General features: G+C 36.5%; 1 protein-coding gene across 1 annotated transcript in view; it reads left to right on the top strand.

The window, feature by feature from the left end:
• The window catches only part of LOC149540794 (U5 small nuclear ribonucleoprotein helicase), a 316081-nt gene that overhangs the window by 45103 nt on the left and 247043 nt on the right, over positions 1-23935 (top strand). Inside the window, exons 5-8 of the mRNA XM_089801877.1 lie at positions 16356-16827; positions 16962-17027; positions 17114-17218; positions 17442-17753. Coding sequence (XP_089658003.1) covers positions 16356-16827; positions 16962-17027; positions 17114-17218; positions 17442-17753 — 955 coding nt within the window. The remainder of the gene's footprint in view (positions 1-16355; positions 16828-16961; positions 17028-17113; positions 17219-17441; positions 17754-23935) is intronic.

A 23935-nucleotide genomic window follows, 5' to 3' on the forward strand; every position in this document is an offset into this window, starting at 1 on the left:
TATAATTTTGTCTCAGAATCCGGATAGCCTCCCATAAAGAGTGGATCTCTGTCAAGGAAAGATAATTGCCTCCCTGCTCATCACTAGTAGGAGAACCCCATTCATAAACTTCTAACAACTGACGAGCAGCATCGAAATGCTCGCAAGTGATAGAAATGTCTCGCTCGCCAACTCTCAGCTGACTAGACACATGATTGTGCCGACTAGTCGAACTCCTATACTCTATCCCTGGTACACTGTCCAAAGGAGTAACCTCGGAATAGCTATCATCTGTAATACTCGGATCCTGGGACTCTTCTGTAAACTCTGTCATATCTGCGAGATCATCAGCCCATTCCAACAAGAATGGTCGATTAGATATATGAACAATGCCCAACACAGGTGTGTAAAAACTAATTCTAGCATCAAACAAGTTGCTGGCATGGATGAGAACTACACCTGGCAAACTACTAATCAAGTCCATGATGGTGCAATAGATACTACTACCAAGGAATGATAGATATCTCTGATCAAAACGATCCCAAGTACTAAGATAAGGATCCCAACATCTAATCCATGAACGGAAACCAACTGGCAATTCAAGTAAACTTCTCACCTGAGTAATGTGAACAATACCAACTAACTTCACAAACCTGTCTACAGTCTCTGAATCCGGAGTGTGAATGCTAGACGTACTCATATCATCATCAACATGTGACCCGACTGTAAACGGAAACTAAGTCCCTGCTATATGCGCTAACTCTCGAACTGAACTCACCTCAAGACAACGCTCGTCCACATGTCTCTCAGAATCCTGGAGAGCCAACTTCATTGCCTCCATGCCTTCCTTGATCTGTTGTAAGTCGTCACAAGAAGAACCTGTTGTGACTCCTTTCTGTCTCTCTTGCAGTTGAATCATCCAAACGTGATTCTCAATCAATCCATGTATCCTATCATGATGGGATAAAGCCGTGACAATATTCTTGTCCCTTGTCTTCAGCTGGCTTGCCAAACCAAGTAAAAAGCTACTAGCCTCTATCTCATGTGAAGAAGCATCCAACTGTGCCTGATACTCACTTTTTGCAAAGTCCTGAATGCTCACTTTCTGATCAGCTGTACTATCCTCAAACATAACAGTATCCTCAACTGTCGTAACTTCATCCAGCCTAACTATATTGGGATCACTATTTGTGTCAATCACACAATCCGGTGTGCCTGTGATATCACCTTTTGATGCAACTGGCTCAACCTGCACAACATCTGTAACCCCTTCTGCCTGTGAAGATGATGTAGATAAACCATTACCTAAAGATGTGCTAGTGTCTCCCTGTATTGAATCAGCATGTCTGTTAAAATCCTCATACAAGTTTCTGCCTGTCATAGGGAAGGTACGATCCTTAGGCCTATCAAAATGTTCAATCAGTCTCTCCATAAACTCCACATATGAGGTAATGTGTGCATGACCCATAGTGACCATACCATGATGCCACCACTCGTGTGCTAACCCATCCAGGTGAATTGCTGCATACTTAATAGCTTCTTCCTCAGGCATAGGGTTCATTTGAAAGTATGTGTCAAGTTTTTGAACCCAAGCTCTTGCTGTAGACTTCCCCGAGCCATCATAATATGGTAACTGAAGTTTCCCTACTTTCTTCTGTAGCTCATAGCTCTGGTTCCTGTCATGTCCACGCGGCATATGCTTCATCCGCACATCTATATACTCCCTAAAGGTGATTGCAGCAATAAAATCTGGACCTCCGGCTTCTCAATCTCTCCTCAGCTAGTCCTGTATATCAGTGATCTGGGGCTCCGGTACGGGCTGCTCTGGAGCTCTAGGAGGAAATATGGGAATCATGGGCCGCGAACTCACTATCCTAGTTTGCTTGGGTGCATGACCAAAATTGTTCCCAACTTGTTCGCCTCCATTATGTGCCCCATCCTGATTATTGCCATTCTGATTATTTCCTCCACCCACATTAGCATTCAACCCCATTTGACAAGCCATCATCTACATCATAAGCTCAAATCTCTGACCTTGTTCCTATGCTCTTTGCTCTGCTGATCGCTGTCCCTGTGCTAAGGTGTCTAATAATTGTAAGAATCTTTCCTTTCTCTGATCTGGACCGGCATTCATTTTGTCAAACATTTTTCTCTTTATCTGGCTATTCCAAATTCCCTATAAGACTTCCACAGGATGACAGGAAATCGCTCTGATACCACTGTAATAACCCCAATAGGTTATAACTTCTTCAAACACCAAAAATCTTTATACTTTAGTTGTTTGACATTTCGACAAACACTTTGCAAGCAAGCTCTGATACCACTGTACATAACCCCAATAGGTTATAATTTTTTCAAACACCAAAAATCTTTATACTTCAGTTGTTTGACATTTCGTCAAACACTTTGCAAGCAAGCTCTGATACCACTGTAATAACCCTCCTCAAATCTACTCTCAAAGATGCTGATTGAAGGCTCAAAGAATTTTGTCAAACAATTCACATGCAAGAGACATATGACTGATATAGTATTTCAGCTTGCTTTAAATGACTTTTTTCCAATTTGCATCAATGAGAATCTAATGATAGAAGATTACAATGAACTACACAATGACCTAACATGAGTGTGCTCCTAATTTTGACAATATTCAATGCATATATTATGATCTAAGCATGAGGAAAGAACACCTACAGCCAACTGGCATTTTTGCAAACAGTTGGTATGCAAACTATCTAGCTGATAAATAATGAGATTGAATTGCTTAAATGACACCAGCAACTATTATTTTTTTGATTGCAATCAAATTTCTAATACAATGCTCATGAAATATGGTCAAGACTTTGGCATTTACATGGATTACCAAAATGACAATGCTGGTATAATGCACACTTACAGCTGAAACTTATAATACCCTAAAAAAAACAATACTAACAAGGGAACCTGGTTGTAGATGGCTGTAATAATTTTTCTTCAATGCTGCCCCTTTTGCTTTACTTTTTCGAACTGGTTTTTCGGCCTGCTTTTTCGATTCCGTTTTTTCCGCCTGCTTTTTCGATTTCGCTTTTTCCGCTTGCTTTTTTAGTTCCGCTTTTTCCGCTTGCTTTTTCGATTCCGCTTTTTCCGCCTGCTTTTTCGATTCCGCTTTTTCGGACTGCTTTTTTGTTTCTGCTTTTTCGGATTGCTACCTGTTGAATCTCAAGACCATATCTTTCAATGGCGTCAAGATTTTCAGCTTGAACGGATTTCGTCCTTCAAACTATTGAGACATAACCTCCAGAAAATTGTCCAATTTCTTTGATATTTCCAATCATGCTTAAAAGAAGCTCTTCCATTTCGTTTAGTGTTCTCACAAGAGCTCCATCCTTCGTTTTCTCAATGTGGGATAAAACATAACTCCCTTTATGTAACTTATGTCTCCAATGTGTTATAAAATAAAAGGGACTCTTTTAATTTAAATATTTCCCACAAACTATAGTCTATGTATTAATAAAGTTAAATATTTAAATTTAATTTTATAAAATAGCTTTATCGATGCAAAACAAATCTTATCAATGATAAACAAGTCTTCTTGCCGATTTTAAACAATTACCATCGACATACCGTTGCCACTGGATGTTCACACATGTCCAAGATGACTTACTATAAATAGTAAGTATGCCCAAAGTTGCCTCAAAACCCCTCAAAAAGACTTGCAACTGAAACTATCTAGGCCAAATGGCCTCTAAGCCCCTTTAATGTACTGGTTAGCCTACGGGACCGTGGGGAAATAGGCTAACGACAACATCATGCTATGAATGCTAAAAAGGGGACATTACACAATCTCATCCTCATCTGTTATGATAATGTTTACTTTCAACATGACTTAATCTTTTTATACTTGTTAAAAATGTTTGGACTTGAACAAACCAAATAAGTATTGAATTTTTTTGCATGATGATAATGCTACAACTGGAGGATAATATTTTATATGTTATTTTGGCTAGTATTCCAATTCCACAATGTGCAACCAAACGGAGGAAATCTGTATGCTCACAATGAATTTTTGGTCAACCAAACAGTTCCAAATTGGATTCCCTAATCATAATCTGGATTCCAAATTCTAGAATCCCAAAGCCAGCGTTCCGAATGCCAATGCTTAATTTATATTCCAGCAACCAAATGGGCCCTTATTTTAAAATTAACAATTGTAAAAATATAAATTTAAAATTTAACGCTATATTTCAAATTTATATGATTGAGAAGGTGAACTCAATCCTGATTTCATTTTTATTTATTTCCATTGCCGAACTTAATCTAAAATTTATTGTTGCTAAACACACAAACTTAAACCTTGTGACAAAAATCATCGAGTGTCTCATCACTCACCCAAATAGGTGTTTGTGTACATAGCTCTTAATCAATTAAATGTGATCGAATTGTAGTTGGTTTGTGTGTTGTTTTAATTTGTAGGACAATGTTGTTATTTGTTATGGTATTATTTAATTGTAGTTACTTTGAGCATGAGGGACAAATTACAGTCGAGAAAATAAATTGAAGCTTGGATCAATACAACATAATTGTCAAGTTCATTCCATCCCATAGTTAATTCACATAATGAAGTATTTGTTACAAGTGTAGCTTATGAGTAAATCGATTGTTTGTTGGTGAAAAAGATTTTGAGTAAGTCAGTATTAGAACCATTAATTGATAGCATCATCAAGTGTAGGAAAGTTACTGAAAAAAGTTGTAACGTCCCGCTAGGAACCCAAGATAAATTAACCTATAATGTTAAAAAGTTTGCTAACTAACAAACCTTTTTATTGAAAGATTAAAACAATAAAGGGATAACAAAGTGGAAGCAATAACTCACATACATACATATGCAATACAATAGCAATTACATCTCTCAAGGGTTCCATAATGTTGAATTACACACATAAGTTCAAGTTTGATAAATAAAGAAAGTCCATGTCTTTAAGTTAACCACATGTACAAAATCACATAAAAAAGTATACAATTGCATAAGATGCATGCTCATTTGCTGCATATGCCGCAAGGTATTGAACGCTAACATGATGATAAGATACATCATCCCATAGGATCTCAAATTACAGAAGTACAAAATATCAAATTAGACCATACAACATGATCATAACATAAGAAGAATGAAACATTGACTACAAGGTAGATTCAGCATCAGTGTCCAGCTATCATATCTTAATGGAAAAAGAATCACTACCACTTCATCTCATTGAACTTAAATGGCCTACTCCCACTGTGCTGAGGAGATCATCTCAAGTCCTAAACGGATAACAATCCCAAAGTCACAACAAGAATCCAGATCAAGGAATCTTGAAAGCATTTTGTCTCAAAGGTACCAAGTACATAAGGTAACATCTAATCCCAGAGGCAACAAGATTCGTAGGAAACCTAATATGCATATCGGCAAGTGTCATCTCACGAGTCGGCTCTAAGGTTACCCTGATAGTCTCTTAGGACCTAGGCCCCCTAGTGACTTTATGCAGCATCAATATGCTTTCCTACAGATAAGGAATACTAACAAGGCAAGGTTGCAATCAAGCATCCTCTCTACTCCCATCCTAACCTGTACTAGCATTCAATGTGTGGTAACATACTGACTCTTGTTAGTTCATTTTAACCCCACAAATGAAATTGTAGTCACTTAGTAATACAACTTACAATGGGTTACCCTGGCAGCCTCTTTAGGACTCTGGTCTCCATTGTAAGCCACTTCCCAACATACACATAGATAACCTACCTGTTGATGCGAGTTTTGTGTCACTACATAACATATTAGTAATTGGATGCTTGATACAGAATATCAAATACACAATTCCTCTCTTGAAAAGTTATCTCTCATGGGACATGAGTATAACTCCAATGTTCCTTACACCGTTGGATACTCGCTCAGTTTTATCAATGTGATTTGCTGGTAGTCACATAGGCGGCCTTACGTTTCCTTGTTTGAGAATAATTTGGATCTTGGTGAGAAAATGGAGATGGTGGTTCGGTGTGAATGCTAGATGATGTTGATGGCGCGATGATGGCAATGTAGGGTGAATGGCGATGGAAGGTGAGAATGCCGATGTTTTGGTTTACTTCTCTAACTAACCTTTTCTAAGCATGAAATTTGGCTGCTCAACTACTCCTACTCCTAAGAATGGAAGGTTAGCAGATGGACGGGGATCGAATCTAATGAAGGCTAACCAGCGGCCCTACCTCCATAGATGCAACGCTTCAAAGGAAAGTAAACTAGATCACCACACAAAGCCTCCCAACCAGCCGCTAGGATGCTAGTGGCCTAGTGTTGACCCCTATCAAACATCTACCAAAGCTACCATGCAACTATCCATTTTATTTTACTCTTACTCTAACAACTTGAAATGAAATTGCTTCAACTTGAAAAGAAAATTTAACTATGTGGAAGTAGAAAACATGCAATAACACCCAATGTTCTTAGTCAACATGCAATGAAAAAGAGAGCACTTTGGTATTATTTTCGCAACAATTTCTCCAACCACCCCCCTTTACAAATGAGAGCCAATGGCCTTATATAGAGGTCCAAAATACAATGGACGGTAGAGATCAAAACAAGATCGACGATCCAGATTGGATCCAAAAACCCTAATTAGGGTTGCCACCCCATCGGCCAATGAGAAGATGCCACCTCATCAATGGACCAATGAAAAAAGTGCAAAAGTGGCAACCAATGAGAAGGCACCAAAATGGTGGCCAATCAGAAACAAACACTTGTCCTATTCTAAAAGAAAGAGAAAGTTGCCACTTGGGCTTACATAAGATGATCTTCTAATATAATTCTTCCTTTTTCTTTTGTTCTTTTAGCTAAGGCAATGAACTTAGCTAGCCTTTCGTTAACTTCTTCCATAGGAGGACAAGGTGTGTGCTTCGCTCGGAGTTCTGCTGACTTTGCCACGCTGTTTGCTGCTTGTAGTATCCTTTCGTGATCCTTCTCATATTCCTTTGCAAACCCAATGAAAGCATTGAGTGAGGAAAGGGTGTTCAGATGTTTCCTTTTGACGGCAGCCTTTCCTAACTCATCCAATCTCGATCCAAATCCTGTCTCACTGACATCCTCCTCTCTAATACCCTCAAAATCAAGCGCCACCCCAACGTCGCTCATCATGGTCGAAATGGAAGTGTCGACGCTTGGGCCGTGTTGTGCAATCTCATCATGAATTTCTTCAAGTGTTCTGAATCTGGTAGTCAATGCGACATACCAAGATTCAACTATGCTCAATCCTCTCTCATCAACCAACCGGGCTCTTTCCAAATATGCCTCCGGTAGCCTAATGAACACCTGCAGCCTAGGAATAACCAAATCCTTGATGGGAAGAAAAATTCTTCCATTCTTCTTCAAATAATCTGAATTTGTTTCTAACAGTCACCAATGACTGGAATGTTGAGATGAAGGAGGGCAAGAAATTTCGCCCATCTTGGATTGTATCATAGATCCAACCCCTTACTTCATGTAACTGAGCTGATACCTCTTTTGAATTGCTCCCGCTGTCTTGAGGAAGGGCTGCCTGATGCAGCTGTTGGATTGGCTGGCAATCTCTCCAATATTTGTTTTCGGCCTCCAACTTTACTATCCTTTCGTTTGCCTTCCTCAATCTTTCTCTGATTGATGCTATGCCTTCCTGAACCTCCTCACATTCCATATCATCTGTATTTCTTCCCAAATTATGTTCTACTATTTCGTACTCCCGGGCTGCAATCTCATCCGCTGCCTTATTGACTGTTGGTATAGCAATCTGAACCCTTCGGTGACCATCACTGTCGCTTCTGATTACCCTTGCCACCGTATTTGCCATCTGTTTTTGGTTCTCGCTATCATCCTTTTCTATTAGTCCTTGGATATCATCAACTGCGTGAGCCATTACCACCTCGCCTCTCGGCATAAGCATTTGCCTTAACCATAGTGGTGCAGTGCATCTCCCCAAATCCGGATTCGGTTCGACCAACAAAGCATCACCAACGGCCTTAGACGCCTGACTTATCTCTTCAATATCAATCGGCCCATCTTCTTCTCTACTAGTTTCTGCCATATTTCCTTGCTGGTTCTCCGAGAGAGGGGAGTACTCCGTACTTTCACTGTAGCCACTTGATTCCGAATCAGAGCTCACCTCCACTGCGGCCCCTTTATTACTCGAATTGACCTCTTGGCTTCTAGCCTTAGTTATACTCTCCCTTGACGGCGCTGCCCGCTGTCTCTTGGCTGGAGGTTCCGAACGTTCTTGGCTTTTCTCTACCTCCAAAGCCCTCTTCTTGCTATTTCTAACTGTCTCCGATTGCCGGCCACTTCCTTCACCCTTCTGTCCGATTGATTCTACTAGACCTTCCTTCGGTTTCATCATCTCATAAGTAAGGAGAACCTTTTGTCTTTGTAGCTTTCTCAACTTGGCATTATACCACGACTCGGTATGCAAATCTACTGTCCTTGTGACTGCCTCCAAGGAAGGATCCTGATGATTGTCCCAATCCACTGGATTCAACTCTGTTCCAACTACTGACTCATAGTCTTCTCTCAACACACTACGATCATCCTCCAATTGATCGGGAATATCAAGGCCTCTCCATCTGATATCTCTCATCATGTTCACCGACAATCTCGAGAAAGCTAGCTTTCTCACGTGAAAATCATCCTTTGCATTGGCCCAAAAGTCCTCTATAGTGGGAACATGCTTAAATTCGCTTCCATGAGATGCCTTGATAAGACCAACAGGGTCGAATCCTTGCCTTGCTCTGTACCATCCTAGATGATACCACTCCAATTCCTTTTCCGCAGCCTCAAAGGTGGCCCGATTTGGGCAACTATCATTGCCAATTATAATTGAGAAGGAAACGCCTGTTTTCCCCTCATTCCTCATTACTCTATCATAGTGCTCAAGCTGCCTAGCCAATTCCATCAAAACTACCTTGTCGGGCGGGTATCTTGGAAGCCTCTTGGGACAAACTGTACTTCCTGCCACTCTAATGTATGTGAATTGCGGGAATTGGATGAACCAACTCCCAAACTTCTTAATCCTTGCTTCTGCTTCTGATGAAAGTCTCTTAGCAGGCGCCCCTTGTAATACCCTTACTGTCTTCATGGCGAATGCATCGCAAAACATCTTGTAATCCTTGTTATTGTGCAAATGAAGCTGCGGATAGCATTCATGCACCAAATATTGCCCCGGCCCATTACCAATCTCTCCTAAGGCCCTAAGTCCCGAACTCTCATACAATCTAGCAATTAAGTAAAACAGATAGGATCCCATGTAGAATTGCCTTTGGTTTTGAACTGTTCTAAGTTGCAACTCTAAATTTTCACTTATGATCCTAGCCCAATCAAATTTTCCTTTTCCCTTTTCAATTTCATCAATGAAGAAGTACATCCAGTTTTCGAATTGCATAGCTTGAGCTAGGCCCATGATCCGGCTGAGAAGAACAATGAGATCGCCATATTCCGGCTTGAAATCTGCCACTGTAAGCCTTGTTGATTTGTTAACTCCTTTCCTTCCTTCGTGTATCCAATTCCGCTTTAGATGTGAGAAGTAGGCCTCTTGGTTACCTTGAAATGATTTGGCCGCCTGATCCACCATTACAACTGTCATGCCCTTGCTCTGGGGAATATTAAATGTCTCTTCAATTGCTTGTTCGCCAATGTTGGCCAACACTCTCTTCCCTTCGCCAAAAATGATGGATTTACTGTCTAGATCAAATTTGGATGCACACTCCATAATCAATTCCGGACAAGGCAAGGTAGGAGGAAAAGCTGCTGCATGTACAATTCCGCTCTTGTATATCCTCTTTGCCAAGGGGGATTGTCCTTCCTTTAGTCTGTCCCTCATCCGTATCATGTCCACTGTAGCGATATTAGTATCGGTTATTTTCTTCATTCTCGAGAAGAAGGAAGTTTTGGGCGTCATATCCTCTTTGTCTTTCTTAGCGTTTGCCCGCTTGGGATTCTTACTTGCACTATCATCCTCCATGCTCGTCGCCCTATTACAGGATGGTAGAGTGGTGGACCAAAAAGCAAGAAGAACCAAGTAGTGCAATTCTTAGAAAAGAGCGAAAGAATGGATGTCAGCTTAAGCACTCCTTGCAACTCTAGATGATGACTTTCACCTTAACTAAAAATCTTACAGCAACTTTTCGGAACCCGGGATATGACATCAAAGAATTACAAATCCCTTTGCAAATTAGAAAACAAAGCCTCTAAGCTTATCCAACACTTGCCTTCTATGCAAAAATCAAACTTTCATATGTATCTCTTCTCCCAACAAAATTGCCCAAATCTGATATAAAAATTGCAGCCCCTCTAGAAAATCAGAATTTTGTCTTCCACAAATTTCGGCCCTCACAAAATTCGGCTCCCACAAAATTCGGCTAAGCATGAAAAAAAAATCTGCCCTTCCACAAAATTTGCCCAAGCAAAGAAGGAGCAAAATCTGTAAAATCTGCCACCTAGGGCACAAATCGCAGCCCACAAAGTGGAGCAAAAATCCCCAAAAACGCAAAAAATCTGGCCCTTAGACAAATCGCCCAACAATGGCAATGGAGAAATTGCCCAAAAATCGCCAAAAAACTGCCTTCCACCAATTTCGCCCAAGTCTGGAAATCTGCCCTTGCTTCAAATTCGCCCAAGCATGAGGAGCAAATGAATTGATGAAAATGAAATGGGAGGGGACTCCCTTTATAGCTGCTTTCACCTTCCTCCCAGGCTGGCCGACTTGGTCCTATAGAGGAAAAAAAAAACCAAAATTAAAGCTAAGTTAGTGGCCCACTTTAAATACTTTGCCAAAATTTTAATTTTCTAAAATGAAAACTGCACTTTTAATTTACTAATTAACCACAAATTGCAAAACGAAATTGAATGGTGCCTTGGGGATGCTAAAAATTTCTATTTAATGAGGGTTTGCTAATTAATACATCCTTGAAGTTGAATTTTGGCTAACCAAAAGCCATTTCTTAATATTAATTTACCAATTTCATTAAATACCAAAAGCTTTCAAGGCGAATTTAATCTATTAAAGCCAATTTTTGCAATTTTCCTCTAAATCGATTTTGCTAAATAATTAAAATTTTATGACAAAAAATAAAATTGCCTCTAGAGTAAAAATCGATTTTGCAATTTAACTTCATCTTACAAAATTAAATTCTATTTCACCAAAAAAAATAAGATTTTCCAAGAACCTAAGTCTAACGAAAAATTTCCTTATTTGAAAATCATTCAAATTTACAATTAAATCCAAATTTTCAAAAGAAATCGTCTAAGTACAAAATTCACAATCTTATCCTGCCAAGTTGAAATCAATTTTGAACTTATTCGGCCTAAGGATAGAACTGATAGCTCTGGAAAATCAAGTTGAAACCGGGTGAAAAATACATCTAACCTTCTCCACTGGCCCTAAAGGCGATTAAAAAGGGGGTCCCCAAGATTTTGGGGCGATGTGTGAAAACCTCACAACACTACCCTAAGCCCATATAAGTACATCTCATAAAATCTCAATAACCACATGAGTTCTACATGAGCAATTGGAATCATAAATAGATCATAGAGCAAAGCCTAGGTTACAACAAGAAAATCACAACACATGAGCTTACATAGAAGAATGTAGTCTTCATTACCGAATAAAACATAACATCAAAAAATACATTAAAATAATCGTAGTTTTCAATATGATTTCATAAAGTTCAATTTGGAATAAAGGTTGTAGTTTTTGTCTTCATAGTTTTCTCAAGTTGATAAAATTTCCAAATTTAGTTTGATCCTAAAATAAGTTTGTTTTCATAGTTTAAGAATCCATAGTTTCCTAATAAAGTATGTTTCCATTTAAAACACAATTATCATAATTATATTTTTCTTCAAAATAAAAATAATTTTATTGAAAATATCAAATGCCATTATCTTTGTCAAAGAGAACAATTTAAAACATCAAATCTTAAAACTGAGTAATATTTACAATTATAAATAACTATATTTAAATAATAATTAAATTCAAATACTATAAGTTTAACTAAACAATTAAATTCAAATAATTAACTATAAATTCAAATACTATTTAAATCTTAATTAAAATTTGATTAAAATTAAATTAAAATTGTTTATAATTAAATTATAAAACAAATTTAAATAAATCAAAATTTTATTATAATATAAATTCTTAAAAAAATAAAAATAAAATAATACCCCCGTGGGACCTTCGAAGCTGCTTCGGCAGCTTAGCTGCGTGCAACAGCCGAGGCTGCCCACAATGGCCATAGCTGCTACGACTAGGCAATCTGTGGTAGCTCACTTGCGACGACAGCTATGTTGCCTTGTGAGGCACGTGGGGGGGGGGGTGAGGGTCATGGCCCACCGCTCTCCAATTCAATTTTTATGTAAATATATATATTTTATTTTAAAAAAAAAATCGCCCAAGCCAAACGGGTAACATCAAAAAATGTTATCTCCAATTCAATTTTTATGTAAATATATATATTTTATTTAAAAAAAAAAAATCCCCCAAGCCAAACCGGTAACATCAAAAAATGTTATCACCGTAATAATTTATTACTGTGGTAATAAAAAAATATATATTTTAAATTTTTTTTCCCATAATAAATTTGATGGAAAATTTAATTGCAATCAATTGAATTTATTAAATAATAATCTTCTCGATTTTCAAACCCTAACCACAGATTTATTTTACAACTTCTAGCTTTCCCAATATGGATTTCAATCCTATTTCTTCACAGAGTGTTTATCTATGAAGATCAATCATTTTCCAAACAAGGTTTTCAATGTTCAACCAGATTCATGACAACAATATCAATGTAAACTTTCACAGTTTTTCCATAGTAAATTTCCATTCTTGCAGGCATGAAGAATACAAAAGTTTCGAAAGCTTTTTTATAGTGGGTTTGACAAGCCCTACCTTGATCTGATGCTAACAATCTGGTAATCCTGTTGTGTCTGTAAGATCCACGTTCTCTCAAGCTTTCAAAAAATTCCCTCCCTCCATTTCTAAATTGCTCCTCTAAACCCATGTGCGGAGAAATGAGCTAAAATCCTCTAATAAAGGCCTCTAACCCTAGTTAGGGTTTCTGTTTTCTAAAAGGCCTTTCACTTGAATTAAATTTCTTATTATTTTATGTAATTAAATTTTTTCATGCACACTTAGTGACTTTTTATTAAAATAATACTTTGTTTTAGATGTTTTTAGAGACCAATATTATTATTTTAACTAATAAAAATATTAAATCTCATTATCTAAAAAGCAACTTCAAAATTAATAAATGTTTAATAAAATAAATATAATTATATGCCAAATTTAGCTGTAGCAACTTTAATTGCCATTAATTCCAAGATTAGACTTTTAATTAAGTCTTTTAAATTTAACTCTTTTATTTAATTAATTTTCAATTAATTAAATATAATATAATAATATTTGATCTCCTAAAATTTCCATTTAATTAATTTATCTAATTAATTTCCTTAGCTATTTAATCACACTTGAATTCACAAAATACATCACATACTCCACAAGAAACTCGACTAAAAGATCATATAAAAAATCAAACTCGAGGCTTAAGTTCTCGAATTCACGTCACCTTGACGGATTCAGAAGGGTAGAGAAATCAGATACTTGTCCTTCACCATAAGACAAAATAGGATTGGGTTTAGGATTTGGACTTGAAAACTATGTCTTCTTTTTTACCATTGAGATATTGCGATAGGGCACACTCATCCTGGCAATTCAGGGAAGTCAATGCCTAGTACTTGCGACCTGCATAAAAGCGGAGCATGTATATATATATAAACTAAACAAGCAATGGTGGGGAGTGGTACACTGTATAGATCTTGACTCGCAGGTGGCTACAACTCGCTTCCTCAACCACATTAGATACGTCAATCAGAAGTAAAAAACAAACATGTACACAATACACATACAAGTATGGGGTAAATATATAGGAATAACTATGAAATTGTTGAGAAAGTTAGCCATGCAGTAAATTGAAGCAAATTCTATAAGTATATAATATATGTTCATGAAAATCTAATATATGAAAGTCTGATTTAATATGTACACACACACACACATACAATATATCATTATCATCAACTTCTATATTTACATATATTATACATTATTGAAAGTCTGATTTAATATGTACACACACACACACACACACACAATATATCATTATCATCAACTTCTATATTTACATATATTATACATTATTGAAATCATAATATGTATCGGTTGTTTCAAAGACCAAGTGCCGATCAAGCATCTGCTATTGGTTATAATACATTGAAATGATGTGACTTGGAACATGATCACGTAGGGTCATGACTCTACGTGGCATGTTACTATATATATATATATATATGCCTTGTCAAAACTGCAGATACACATTAATCACAGTGGTAATGTAAATTTCAGTTAAAACAAATACAGTCTGCTATATATATCACAAGTTCGATCTGCCATATTCCTTTAGTATAGTCCAAAAGAGATCTGCGCTTATCAAGACAAGAGTTATCGTTCATCAGCACAATTGATATATAAAAGAAAATCAATTAAACTTATATCAGAATTCAGAAACAGAATTGGATATTGCTCTGATTATTATATTATTCTGCAAATACAGTTTAGTTTAGTCTCCACCAACAACTATCTATATAAGTTAACAGAGATATCTCAAGTACAAAGTAGCTCATCAAATATATGATCAAATCACAAAGATAGTATCAACCTGGTACTACTTATTCAAATAACGTAACATGAAAACTGGCCTAAAAGAATTTGGCGTTATGAGATAAAGCAAACTAGGAGTAGGCACTACATAACGTATCTGTGTCTAATGAGATAATATTTCACCCTTCCTTATAGAGAATTCAATTCACATGAAACAAACAGGTGCTGTCTTAACTACCTCAGTATCCTTGGCCAAGCAGAGGAAATTGGACAAAAATATTAATGCAATTTCAGATTCAACTCTAGTGTACAGGTCTAAAAAGTCAACATCTGGTATTTCCTCTATTGCAGCTAAGAACCTTGGTTAGAACCAGTCCAGTGAATGCCATTTTTCTCGACACAAGATAATTCTTCTGCATACCAAAATTCTTTTAAGGTCATATTTTTGGATCTTCATTATTGGAAGTTTGAGAGAGGTGTCTCCAGCCATTGTTGATGAGCTCACTATCTTTTTTTAACTCCCGATAGCGACTAACATTGTTCCCTAATCACAGAAAATCTGATTTTGGCATCACAAAGGGAAAGCTGCTTCGCCAAAGAAAGATGCCCGTTCCATAAGTCTTTTCTAAAATTCATCATCTGTTAATAATGAATATCTTATGATAGATAAGTTGTAGTGGCTGGTGTACATTCCAACATAAATTTTTACACATGGGAACTTTTGGGAGGATTAACTATGGTGAATACTCTGCTGGGATCATCCCAATTGGGGATTTTTTATATCCCAAGTATTTGGGTCCACTTAGTTGTGGCTGAGCGAATATCCCCCAAACATAGATACTACCCTCCTCCAGAAGGCTATTCCAGAAGAGTGATCTCGTACTCTTATCCAAAGCAGAACTCCATGAAACTTTATTGAGAAGCCCGAATCAGAAACCATGTAGTTAACCGATCCTCCCCTGCATTGCAGGAGAAAGGTTATCAAGGAGGCTTTCGGAGTTTTTGATTTTGGTCATTAATTAATTGATAATGCTTGAATTGTTATTTTAGGCTTCTCCTTCTATATTTCCAATTTGATATTTGAATGTATAAGAAACATTTAATTTTATAAAATAATGTCATTATTAATAAGTAATTTAATATCAGAATAAAAATAGTAAAAAGATTTTATATTGATGTCGTTGGTAATTAATTATGAAGTTTTTTTCTGGAGTTGTCATTGATGATTTTGAGTCAAATTATTCTTGTGACTTGTGTGTGAGTAATACAAAAGGAATTACCAATTCAATGTTCCTGTTGGCTTGTTATATAACTAAGATAGCTTTAAAATGATGTTATAGGTGGAAGATAAATGAAAAATGCTTGTAAGCTTGTGGCATGATCTACAATGGATAGAGATTTGAAATTTCTTAGCGCCTCCCTACTTTTATATTTGATTATTGATGAATTTGAGTGAAACTTTTTCCTTGTTGAACTTGAAATCAAAATTCAAACACAAAGCTTGTGACTTGAGATTACGTGTGAGTGCACTATCGATGACTGGGTATAATTTCAATTTTTGTTAGTTTTTACAGTTACCTATCTTCATATATTTCTTCTCCAAATAGATACTTGCAGATGAAAGGCTTTGGTTGAACTTGTTCAATATTATTTTCTTTTCTCAAGATGGGCGATTACTATGTGATGCAGGGAAAATGTGCATCAGTTATTCGGCATTAGTCCTTCATTTGCTATTATCCAGAAAGCTGCTTCCTTAGCTAATAGACTGTACAAATCACAGAGACAGAATCCTGAGCTGTCTATTGATGAGGGGAGTGATCCAATGGATTACCGAAAGAGCAGTGAAGATAGTGAATTAGAATTTGGGAGTAATCTGAAGTTTACAGTACCATCTACCAATCATAAACAGGAGATTGCAGAGGAAGAAGAAAAAATCATTATGAATAATAGAGCACATTCAGAAACAGATAGGAGGGGATTAAATTCTAGACTGTCTGTGGATTATAGCCCAGGGTTAAATTGTGATAAAGAAATTGTTGATTTGAGATGGCTCAAGGAAATATGTGATCAAATGGCTATGGCAGGGGGGTCACAATTATCTGGAGATGATCTGGCTATGGCTTTATGTCATGTACTGGATTCTGATAAACCAGGAGATGAGGTATTATCTACTTAAACAAACAATCATTTTAGATTTTTGAAAGTTAATTTTGTAGGAAAGCTTTACTTCTTTCTTGAGAGGTACGTGCCTCTAGTAAAGAGCTAAATGAGCTGCTTGTATGTTGCTGATTGAAGGTAGCTGCTGACTTGTTTGATATAATTGGCTGCAATGGATTTGAAATTATACAAAAAATGCTACAGGTAAAGTAAGCATTAGATATGGATGGAAATTTAGAATAGTATTCAAATGCTATGTTGGAGAAGATCATTGTTATACTTTTATGCAGCACCGGAAGGAGCTTGTTGATATATTCCATAAGGGATTGTTGGTATTAAAATCAGAGAGGATAACTCCAAGTTTACAACCGCGGATGCCTAGCTATGGGACACAGGTTGGAAATGCCTTTTTGGTGGTCACTGCTATCTTATTTTGACCTATTTTTTATATATGTATTGTTGGGGATTTACTTGTTAATAGCTTCTTGTTATTTGAGATTTACTTTCCTGATTTCATACATTTTTCTATTTTTTTAATGTTTGTCACACATGGTGATGGATAATGCAGAGTCTGTGTGATTGCTCTAATTAGATGTCTTTTCCATTTACTTTGTTCAGGTTAGTGTTCAAACAGAATCTGGACGCCAGATCTTAAAACTACGGCGCAAGGAAGAAAAGCGACAGCTGAAACGGGGACCTGGCCTTGAATCAGAGCAAGACTTGTTAGGTGGAGCAGGAGGTTTTTCAGCATTACTTGATGCAAGTGAGAAGAAATCGGGACTGGATAATCTGATTGGAAAGGGGGATGATGTATTTTCACTCTCAGGAAATGCAATCCCACAAGGAACTGTACGCAAGGCATTCAAAGGTTATGAAGAAGTAAGGGTCCCTGCCACTGAGGCAGCTTCAATGAAGTCTGGGGAAAAATTGGTATGCTCTGTCTATCCTAAAATTACAGACTACAAAATTCTTCTCTTGCTTACTTTAACCATATAACATTTGAGAATTTCATGTTGCTCTCTGAAATTTTCTGTTGGTAGTCATCACATATTTCTCGTAAAATCTGCTTATCGGTTAACTGATTTATATGTTTCTTAGGACAGTGACAGCTTAAACTGTGAATCACTGTTAGACCAGTTAGAGGAATGCACTTCACTGGCATCATCATTGATGCATAGAGCTGCATAGCAATCTTGTTATCTTTTCGTGTTGATTAATTCCAATAAGTAGCACGTGTACCACATGGGATCTTGTTCCGTTGGACAATTTGTTGTGTCCACAAGTGCCATGTTGAGGTCACAAGTGGCTTTTCTGCAAGGGGCATTATGCTCTTAGCAAAGAAAGTAGAGCACTTATATTTTGATGAAATGATTATCTGTTTGATTGTCTGCAATTAGCATTCAGTCCATTCAGGAAGGAAATATGTAGCATTTTAATAATTATCATTTTTATATGGCAAAATAGTTCACCAACCAGATTACAATATGAAATTCATCCCTGCCACAACATCTAATAGACCCATTACACGGTCATATTACCAAAAGATATGAAATGTAAACCTGGTTATCAATTCATTAGCCCAGGACATCAAAATTCCATATAATAATGGCACACTAAACGAATAATAATAATGATAATGGAAGACTAAATGAAGTTTTTGACAGATTTCGAACTGACATTACATCATTGAACATAACATTTTAACTTTCAGAAATGTCTCTCGCGTTCGAGATCTCAGTTACTGTAGGTGCAGGTCTTCAATATTTGCTCCTTCCAGTGAACCAAGGGCCCTAGATATATTCATCTGTGACTTGGACATTCTGATTGTCATTACCCAAGTTACTTTGGATAATTATCATGGCATCTGTTTGTACTGCAAGTACTCTCCGAGTTGCTGAGTGCTCTAATTATTTTCTTGCTGGACGATTTCCCACAAGTTAAACTCTTGCATTTTTTACAGACAAAAAAAAAACGTGGTAAAATGTTGGTGCAGGTAAAGCATTGGTTGAAATGCATTTTTCACATGTTTTTGCTATGAAACCACCTATACTCTCTTTTGAGATGTCAATCTTTAATTTAGTACATTTTGTAATTGGATTTTGCAAAAATAAATATGTTTTATTAAGAGATTTTTATTTTTAGTTCTTGCCAAGTCCAAGGTTTTGCTTAGTTGAAAATTTTGGGCTTGCTGAGTACTCTCCGAGTCCGAGTCTATGAACTATTATTTGGAATATCTATAATAGCTGTCACTTGCACAAAAATAGAGATCACTCGTACAGCTATTACTAGCCGTAACAGTTATTTGCATATACTATAGATTTAATATTTTATTTATTTTATTGTCTATATCCTCTGTAGAACTAATAGTTTTATTGATTAATATTGTACAATAGCAATAACAATTATTGTTTAATATTTGCTTCATAGATCTAGGATAGGGCTTTTAAGTATTACTAATAATCAGTTCTTCAGATTCACAAAACAAGGTCAAGTTGGAATTCATCATGTTTGGCATGTAAGAATGCCTGTTTAAATATTTGGGGATTCTTACAGGATTTAATTCATTGAGGTTTCTTGCTCACTTAATTGGTTGTTTTGACCTAAGTTACAGATGGTGGTTCTGATGCTGATGCGGATGCGGGATTCTGATTCGCTAATTTTTTTAAACGAGGTTTTGGATGCGTCTATATATATATATTCAATCGATAGGTCTGACTTTAATAGTTTATGTCAGTCTATTAAATACCAATCAAAATACAAGAGTAATGATTCTCAAAATCAGTAACATAATCTCACTCAGAACAGTTTCAGAATTGCAATACAAAACTTCAACACTTCTGTATTGTGTGATAAAAAATAGGGCTCACCCAAAAATAGTATGCTCCATGGAGTTTCCGGGACGGGGACATTTTAGGGGACGGGGATGTGTTTCCAGTACGGGGATGGGTGAAAGCCAAAATTTAGGGGACGGGACCTTGGGGGACGGCAATTAAAAACAAAGGGGATTTTTTTATATAGAGAGACAAATTTCAAGTATGCATATCATAACATTGATAAACCATTCACCATAGACATTTAAGAAGATCAATACATGAAAAATTATCAAATGACAAATACTAACTAACTCCATTATAACATATCATATACGTACGTAGTAAAATCAAAATGCCTAAAGTCTACAAGTGTTATGCATGAAATCATAATGGAATAAAGAGAAGTGCAACTAAAATAGTAAGTAGTAAATAGAAATACTAAATGCAATCTTTCCTCATTGCTGCTACTGCTGTTGCTCTATGCTTTTTTTCCCTCTTAGCAAGTACATCATATCTTAAAATGAGTAGAAGAGTTAGTGTTTAAGTGTTTTAATGGACAAATATGGTTTGCACATTTTTATTATGTCTTTAAGACAACTATAGACCCACACAAAAAGCAAAATTTACTGTTTTGCCTTTACCCGACTAGCTGGAAAAAAGGGGACGGCTAGGGCACGGCAAAGCTGTCCCTGGTATTGCTGGCTGTCCCCAAGTTTCCTGCCCAATTTTTTTTGCCATTTCGGGGACGTCTTGAATTTTGACAAAAAGGGAACAGTTTTGGGGACGACAAAAATCCATCCCCGCTTCCCGTTTTGTCCTTGGGACGGGTATGAGCATAAAAGCATAGGGGATGTGTCCCCATGGAACATCAAAAATAATTGAAGAACTGCACAATCTCTCAGAGCCGAATGTATAATTTCTCTCAAAGAGACTGTCATGCTACAGCAAACCGATATATGAAAACCATGTATAAATGATAAATCTCAATGGAAAAGAAGGAGATGATGCTTTGCAGCTAAAGGGTTGCCCGTCCACTTCAAGCAATGATGGTTGCAAAGACACATGGCAATGAATAAAATATGAACTGTTAACCTCATAAAGAGGATCATCGATGAGAGCATGAGAACTGAAGACCTCACAAAATAAGCTGCCAATGCAAATAGATTCATAACTCAACGTTATTTACTGCCAGCATAACATAGATACACATGATGCCAAGACAAAAATGGTCACTAAAACATACTGCCAGCAAATCCAAAACATTCGCTTGGTGCCAAGTCAGAATACGCAAGGAACAAGCATACTATCTGCGATATCGACTGTAGTAGAACAACAGAACAAGGTAGCACAGAAGAAGCAGAACCAGTGCAGCACCCAAAAGCACCTGCACCCGCATCTTTCAATTTTCCAGACACACCGGTATCTTAGGTTTTGACAGCAGCTCGAGTCTCAAACCAATGACAAGGGACACATATTGAAGGAAAAATTTATGTCCTCAAATGGAATGCTAATGAAGTAGAAAGAAGCTGACTAAGTCTAACTATAGATGCTGATAAAGATTTGTAATACATTCTCGCTTTTCTCGGACAGCGTTTGATGCTCCTGCTGTTGTTAGCTTTCTGGTTGTAAAATTTCAATCCCATAGACCTTTTGTGGTCTTTTGTTGGACATTAATAATCTTATCTTATCTTATCTACAATTTTCTGGAATTTTGAGTTCAGTTAATAGTATTAATAGTACCATCTAATTTATGTGTTATTTAACTTATTTTCCAATAGTCCAAGACTATGTTTAGGAAGTCAAATTTTAGTTTGTTTATATTTTGATGAGTTGCAGCTTTGGAAGAGCCAGTCACTATTTTAGGATAAGTTTTTACATTTTGTTGTCTAAATTTTTTTTTAAAGTTGTAATCACTTAAAGTAGGAAAACTACATGTAAGGCTTCTTAATTTATGAAATGGCTTAATTGCTGTTAAATAAATAATTTTAGGAGTCTGAAACCCTATATTAGACAAATCATTTTTGTCTGTATGCAATCATTCTGAAAGGGATTTCAGATAGTAGTTTAAGATTCAAAGAAATTGATTCAGAGTAAATGAAGTTCCTTTATTTGGTCTCTAATTATTGAGCACCACCTGTCTTACACAAATTTTCTTTATGGTAGTATCAGCACAATTTTTATTAGTGTAGGATTTTATTCTTGTAGGAAATAATTACGGGGGATAGGCTCAACTTTAAAGCTTCTTCAGTAGATATCAACATCTTAAGGCTTTGATAGAAAATCTCAGATATATTTGGTTCACTATAATGATAATAAACAATAGTGTCCTGCCAGCTCCCTAGTTCGAAGGTGGAATATTTGATTATTGGAGAGATCAGTTCATAGGAGTAAGATAAATGGTAGCAGGCCAGTATGCTGACATCAGAATTGAATTATATTATGTAGAAAAGATAAGATATAAAAGCAATAAGAGGAGAGAAAGGATGAATTTGGAGAGTTAAAAAATGAATGATAATGAAAACAATGAAGATTATTGTGGCAGAGTAACAGATCTACTAAATGAGACCAGAATATGTGGGAGGCAGTGAAGATGATTGCTTACACATAAGTTGATGAATCTTATATGTTTGAGAAGTGTGCAGAAATTTGGATACTTCAAAGTTGAAGAGTTAATTGGAATCATTGGATTTTAATTACTCATGAAGAATAGTTAAAGTGTATGGGTGGTATAGACCGAGCTCATATGTCAAAGGCCGAATCAGGAAAAATCTATAAAGTTTTTCAAAATAATAAGCTAGAGAACTAATATAAAGGTTATGATCTAATTCAGGAGGAAGAGGACAAAATAGAGGCTGTGGTTGAGATTTACAGATAGAGGTGATCTAATGTAGGCAGATTTAAGAATTCAAATGAAGGAAGGAGACCAAATTATGCATAAGAATGAATGAAGAACCCAAGTCAAGGCCCAAAGCAATATATGAAGTTTGTGTAATAACCACCCTTTTTTGTTTTTTGAGGAGACTTGCAGATTACTAAGTATTATCAATTAAGAGTGTTATTTTCAACATGGCATTTTGACAGACACTTAGCAAACATACAGCGATATTATTTTCAACATGGCATTTTGACAGACACTTAGCAAACATACAGCGATAAATATGCAAAGTCTAGAACCTCCTTATTTGCTGAATTAAGATTAGATTGTCAATTACTATCATATAAACAACATAAACACTATTAACTTGTGATCATAGCATCATGATCAAACCATCATGACTTTATATACTTCAAGTTCAACATCAAAACATTAAAATGATAATATCAAGTATCATTGTTCCAACTTACACATGGAACTTTGTACTAATTTTCAATCATCTAATGGCCTATTAAGTTAGTCTTCTTCTTTTTCTTCAATGACATTAGTGGATTCAGAAATAATGCTAAGGTCAATTGGATCAACCGCACCAATAACATTCTCGCTGTCCAAGTCCTCAAATGCAGTAACTGCAAGATGTGAAGTGAATCCACACAATAGAAGCTTGCAAATGAGTAGGAATGAAGCACAAACACTTGATCAAGCTTCACAAATCAATTGCAGCAACCTCTTGCTCAACCAAACTTATTCTCAACCACCTATTTGTTTCACCTCAAATGGAACTTTATACTAATTTTCAATGATATAATGGCCTACTAAGTTCTTCTTCAATGACATTAGTTGATTCAGAGATAATGCCAAGGCCAATGGTATCAACTGCACCAATAACATTCTCTCTGTCCAAGCCCTTAATTGCAGTAACTGCAAGATGTGAAGTGAATTCACCCAATAGAAGCTGGAAAATGAGTAGGAATGAAGCACAAACACTTGATCAAGCTTCACAAATCAATCTTGCAACTCCCTCTTGCTCAACCAAACTTTTTCTCAACTACCTATTTGTTTCACCTCAAGAGAAAACAATCTATTTTCTCACCAAGTGAGACATAAAACAAAACATAAATCATGTTATAAGCACTTTTTTAGGGCCTAGGATGTAATTTTTTTTATAAATATGCAAATAAATGAGTGGGTCATAACTTTTGGCATGGGTCCATGCATGGTTTGCTGAAATTTGGCTGGGTCCAGCTGGATCAAACCAGCCACTATGGGCATGAATCCTGTTGTGACCCATAGACCGACCAACTCTAGACCCAAAACTGATTTTAAGTGGACCAGAACCAGGGCCTGAGGTTGCCAAATGAACTTAGCATATTGCTGCTAATGGAGATAATGGTAGTTGTTGTTGACTATGTCTTCATGCATTC

This window comes from Cupressus sempervirens, chromosome 9 (assembly GCF_028749045.1).
Source record: "Cupressus sempervirens isolate cs-2001-9-10 chromosome 9, ASM2874904v1, whole genome shotgun sequence".
In the NCBI taxonomy this organism is placed as follows: Eukaryota; Viridiplantae; Streptophyta; class Pinopsida; order Cupressales; family Cupressaceae; genus Cupressus; species Cupressus sempervirens.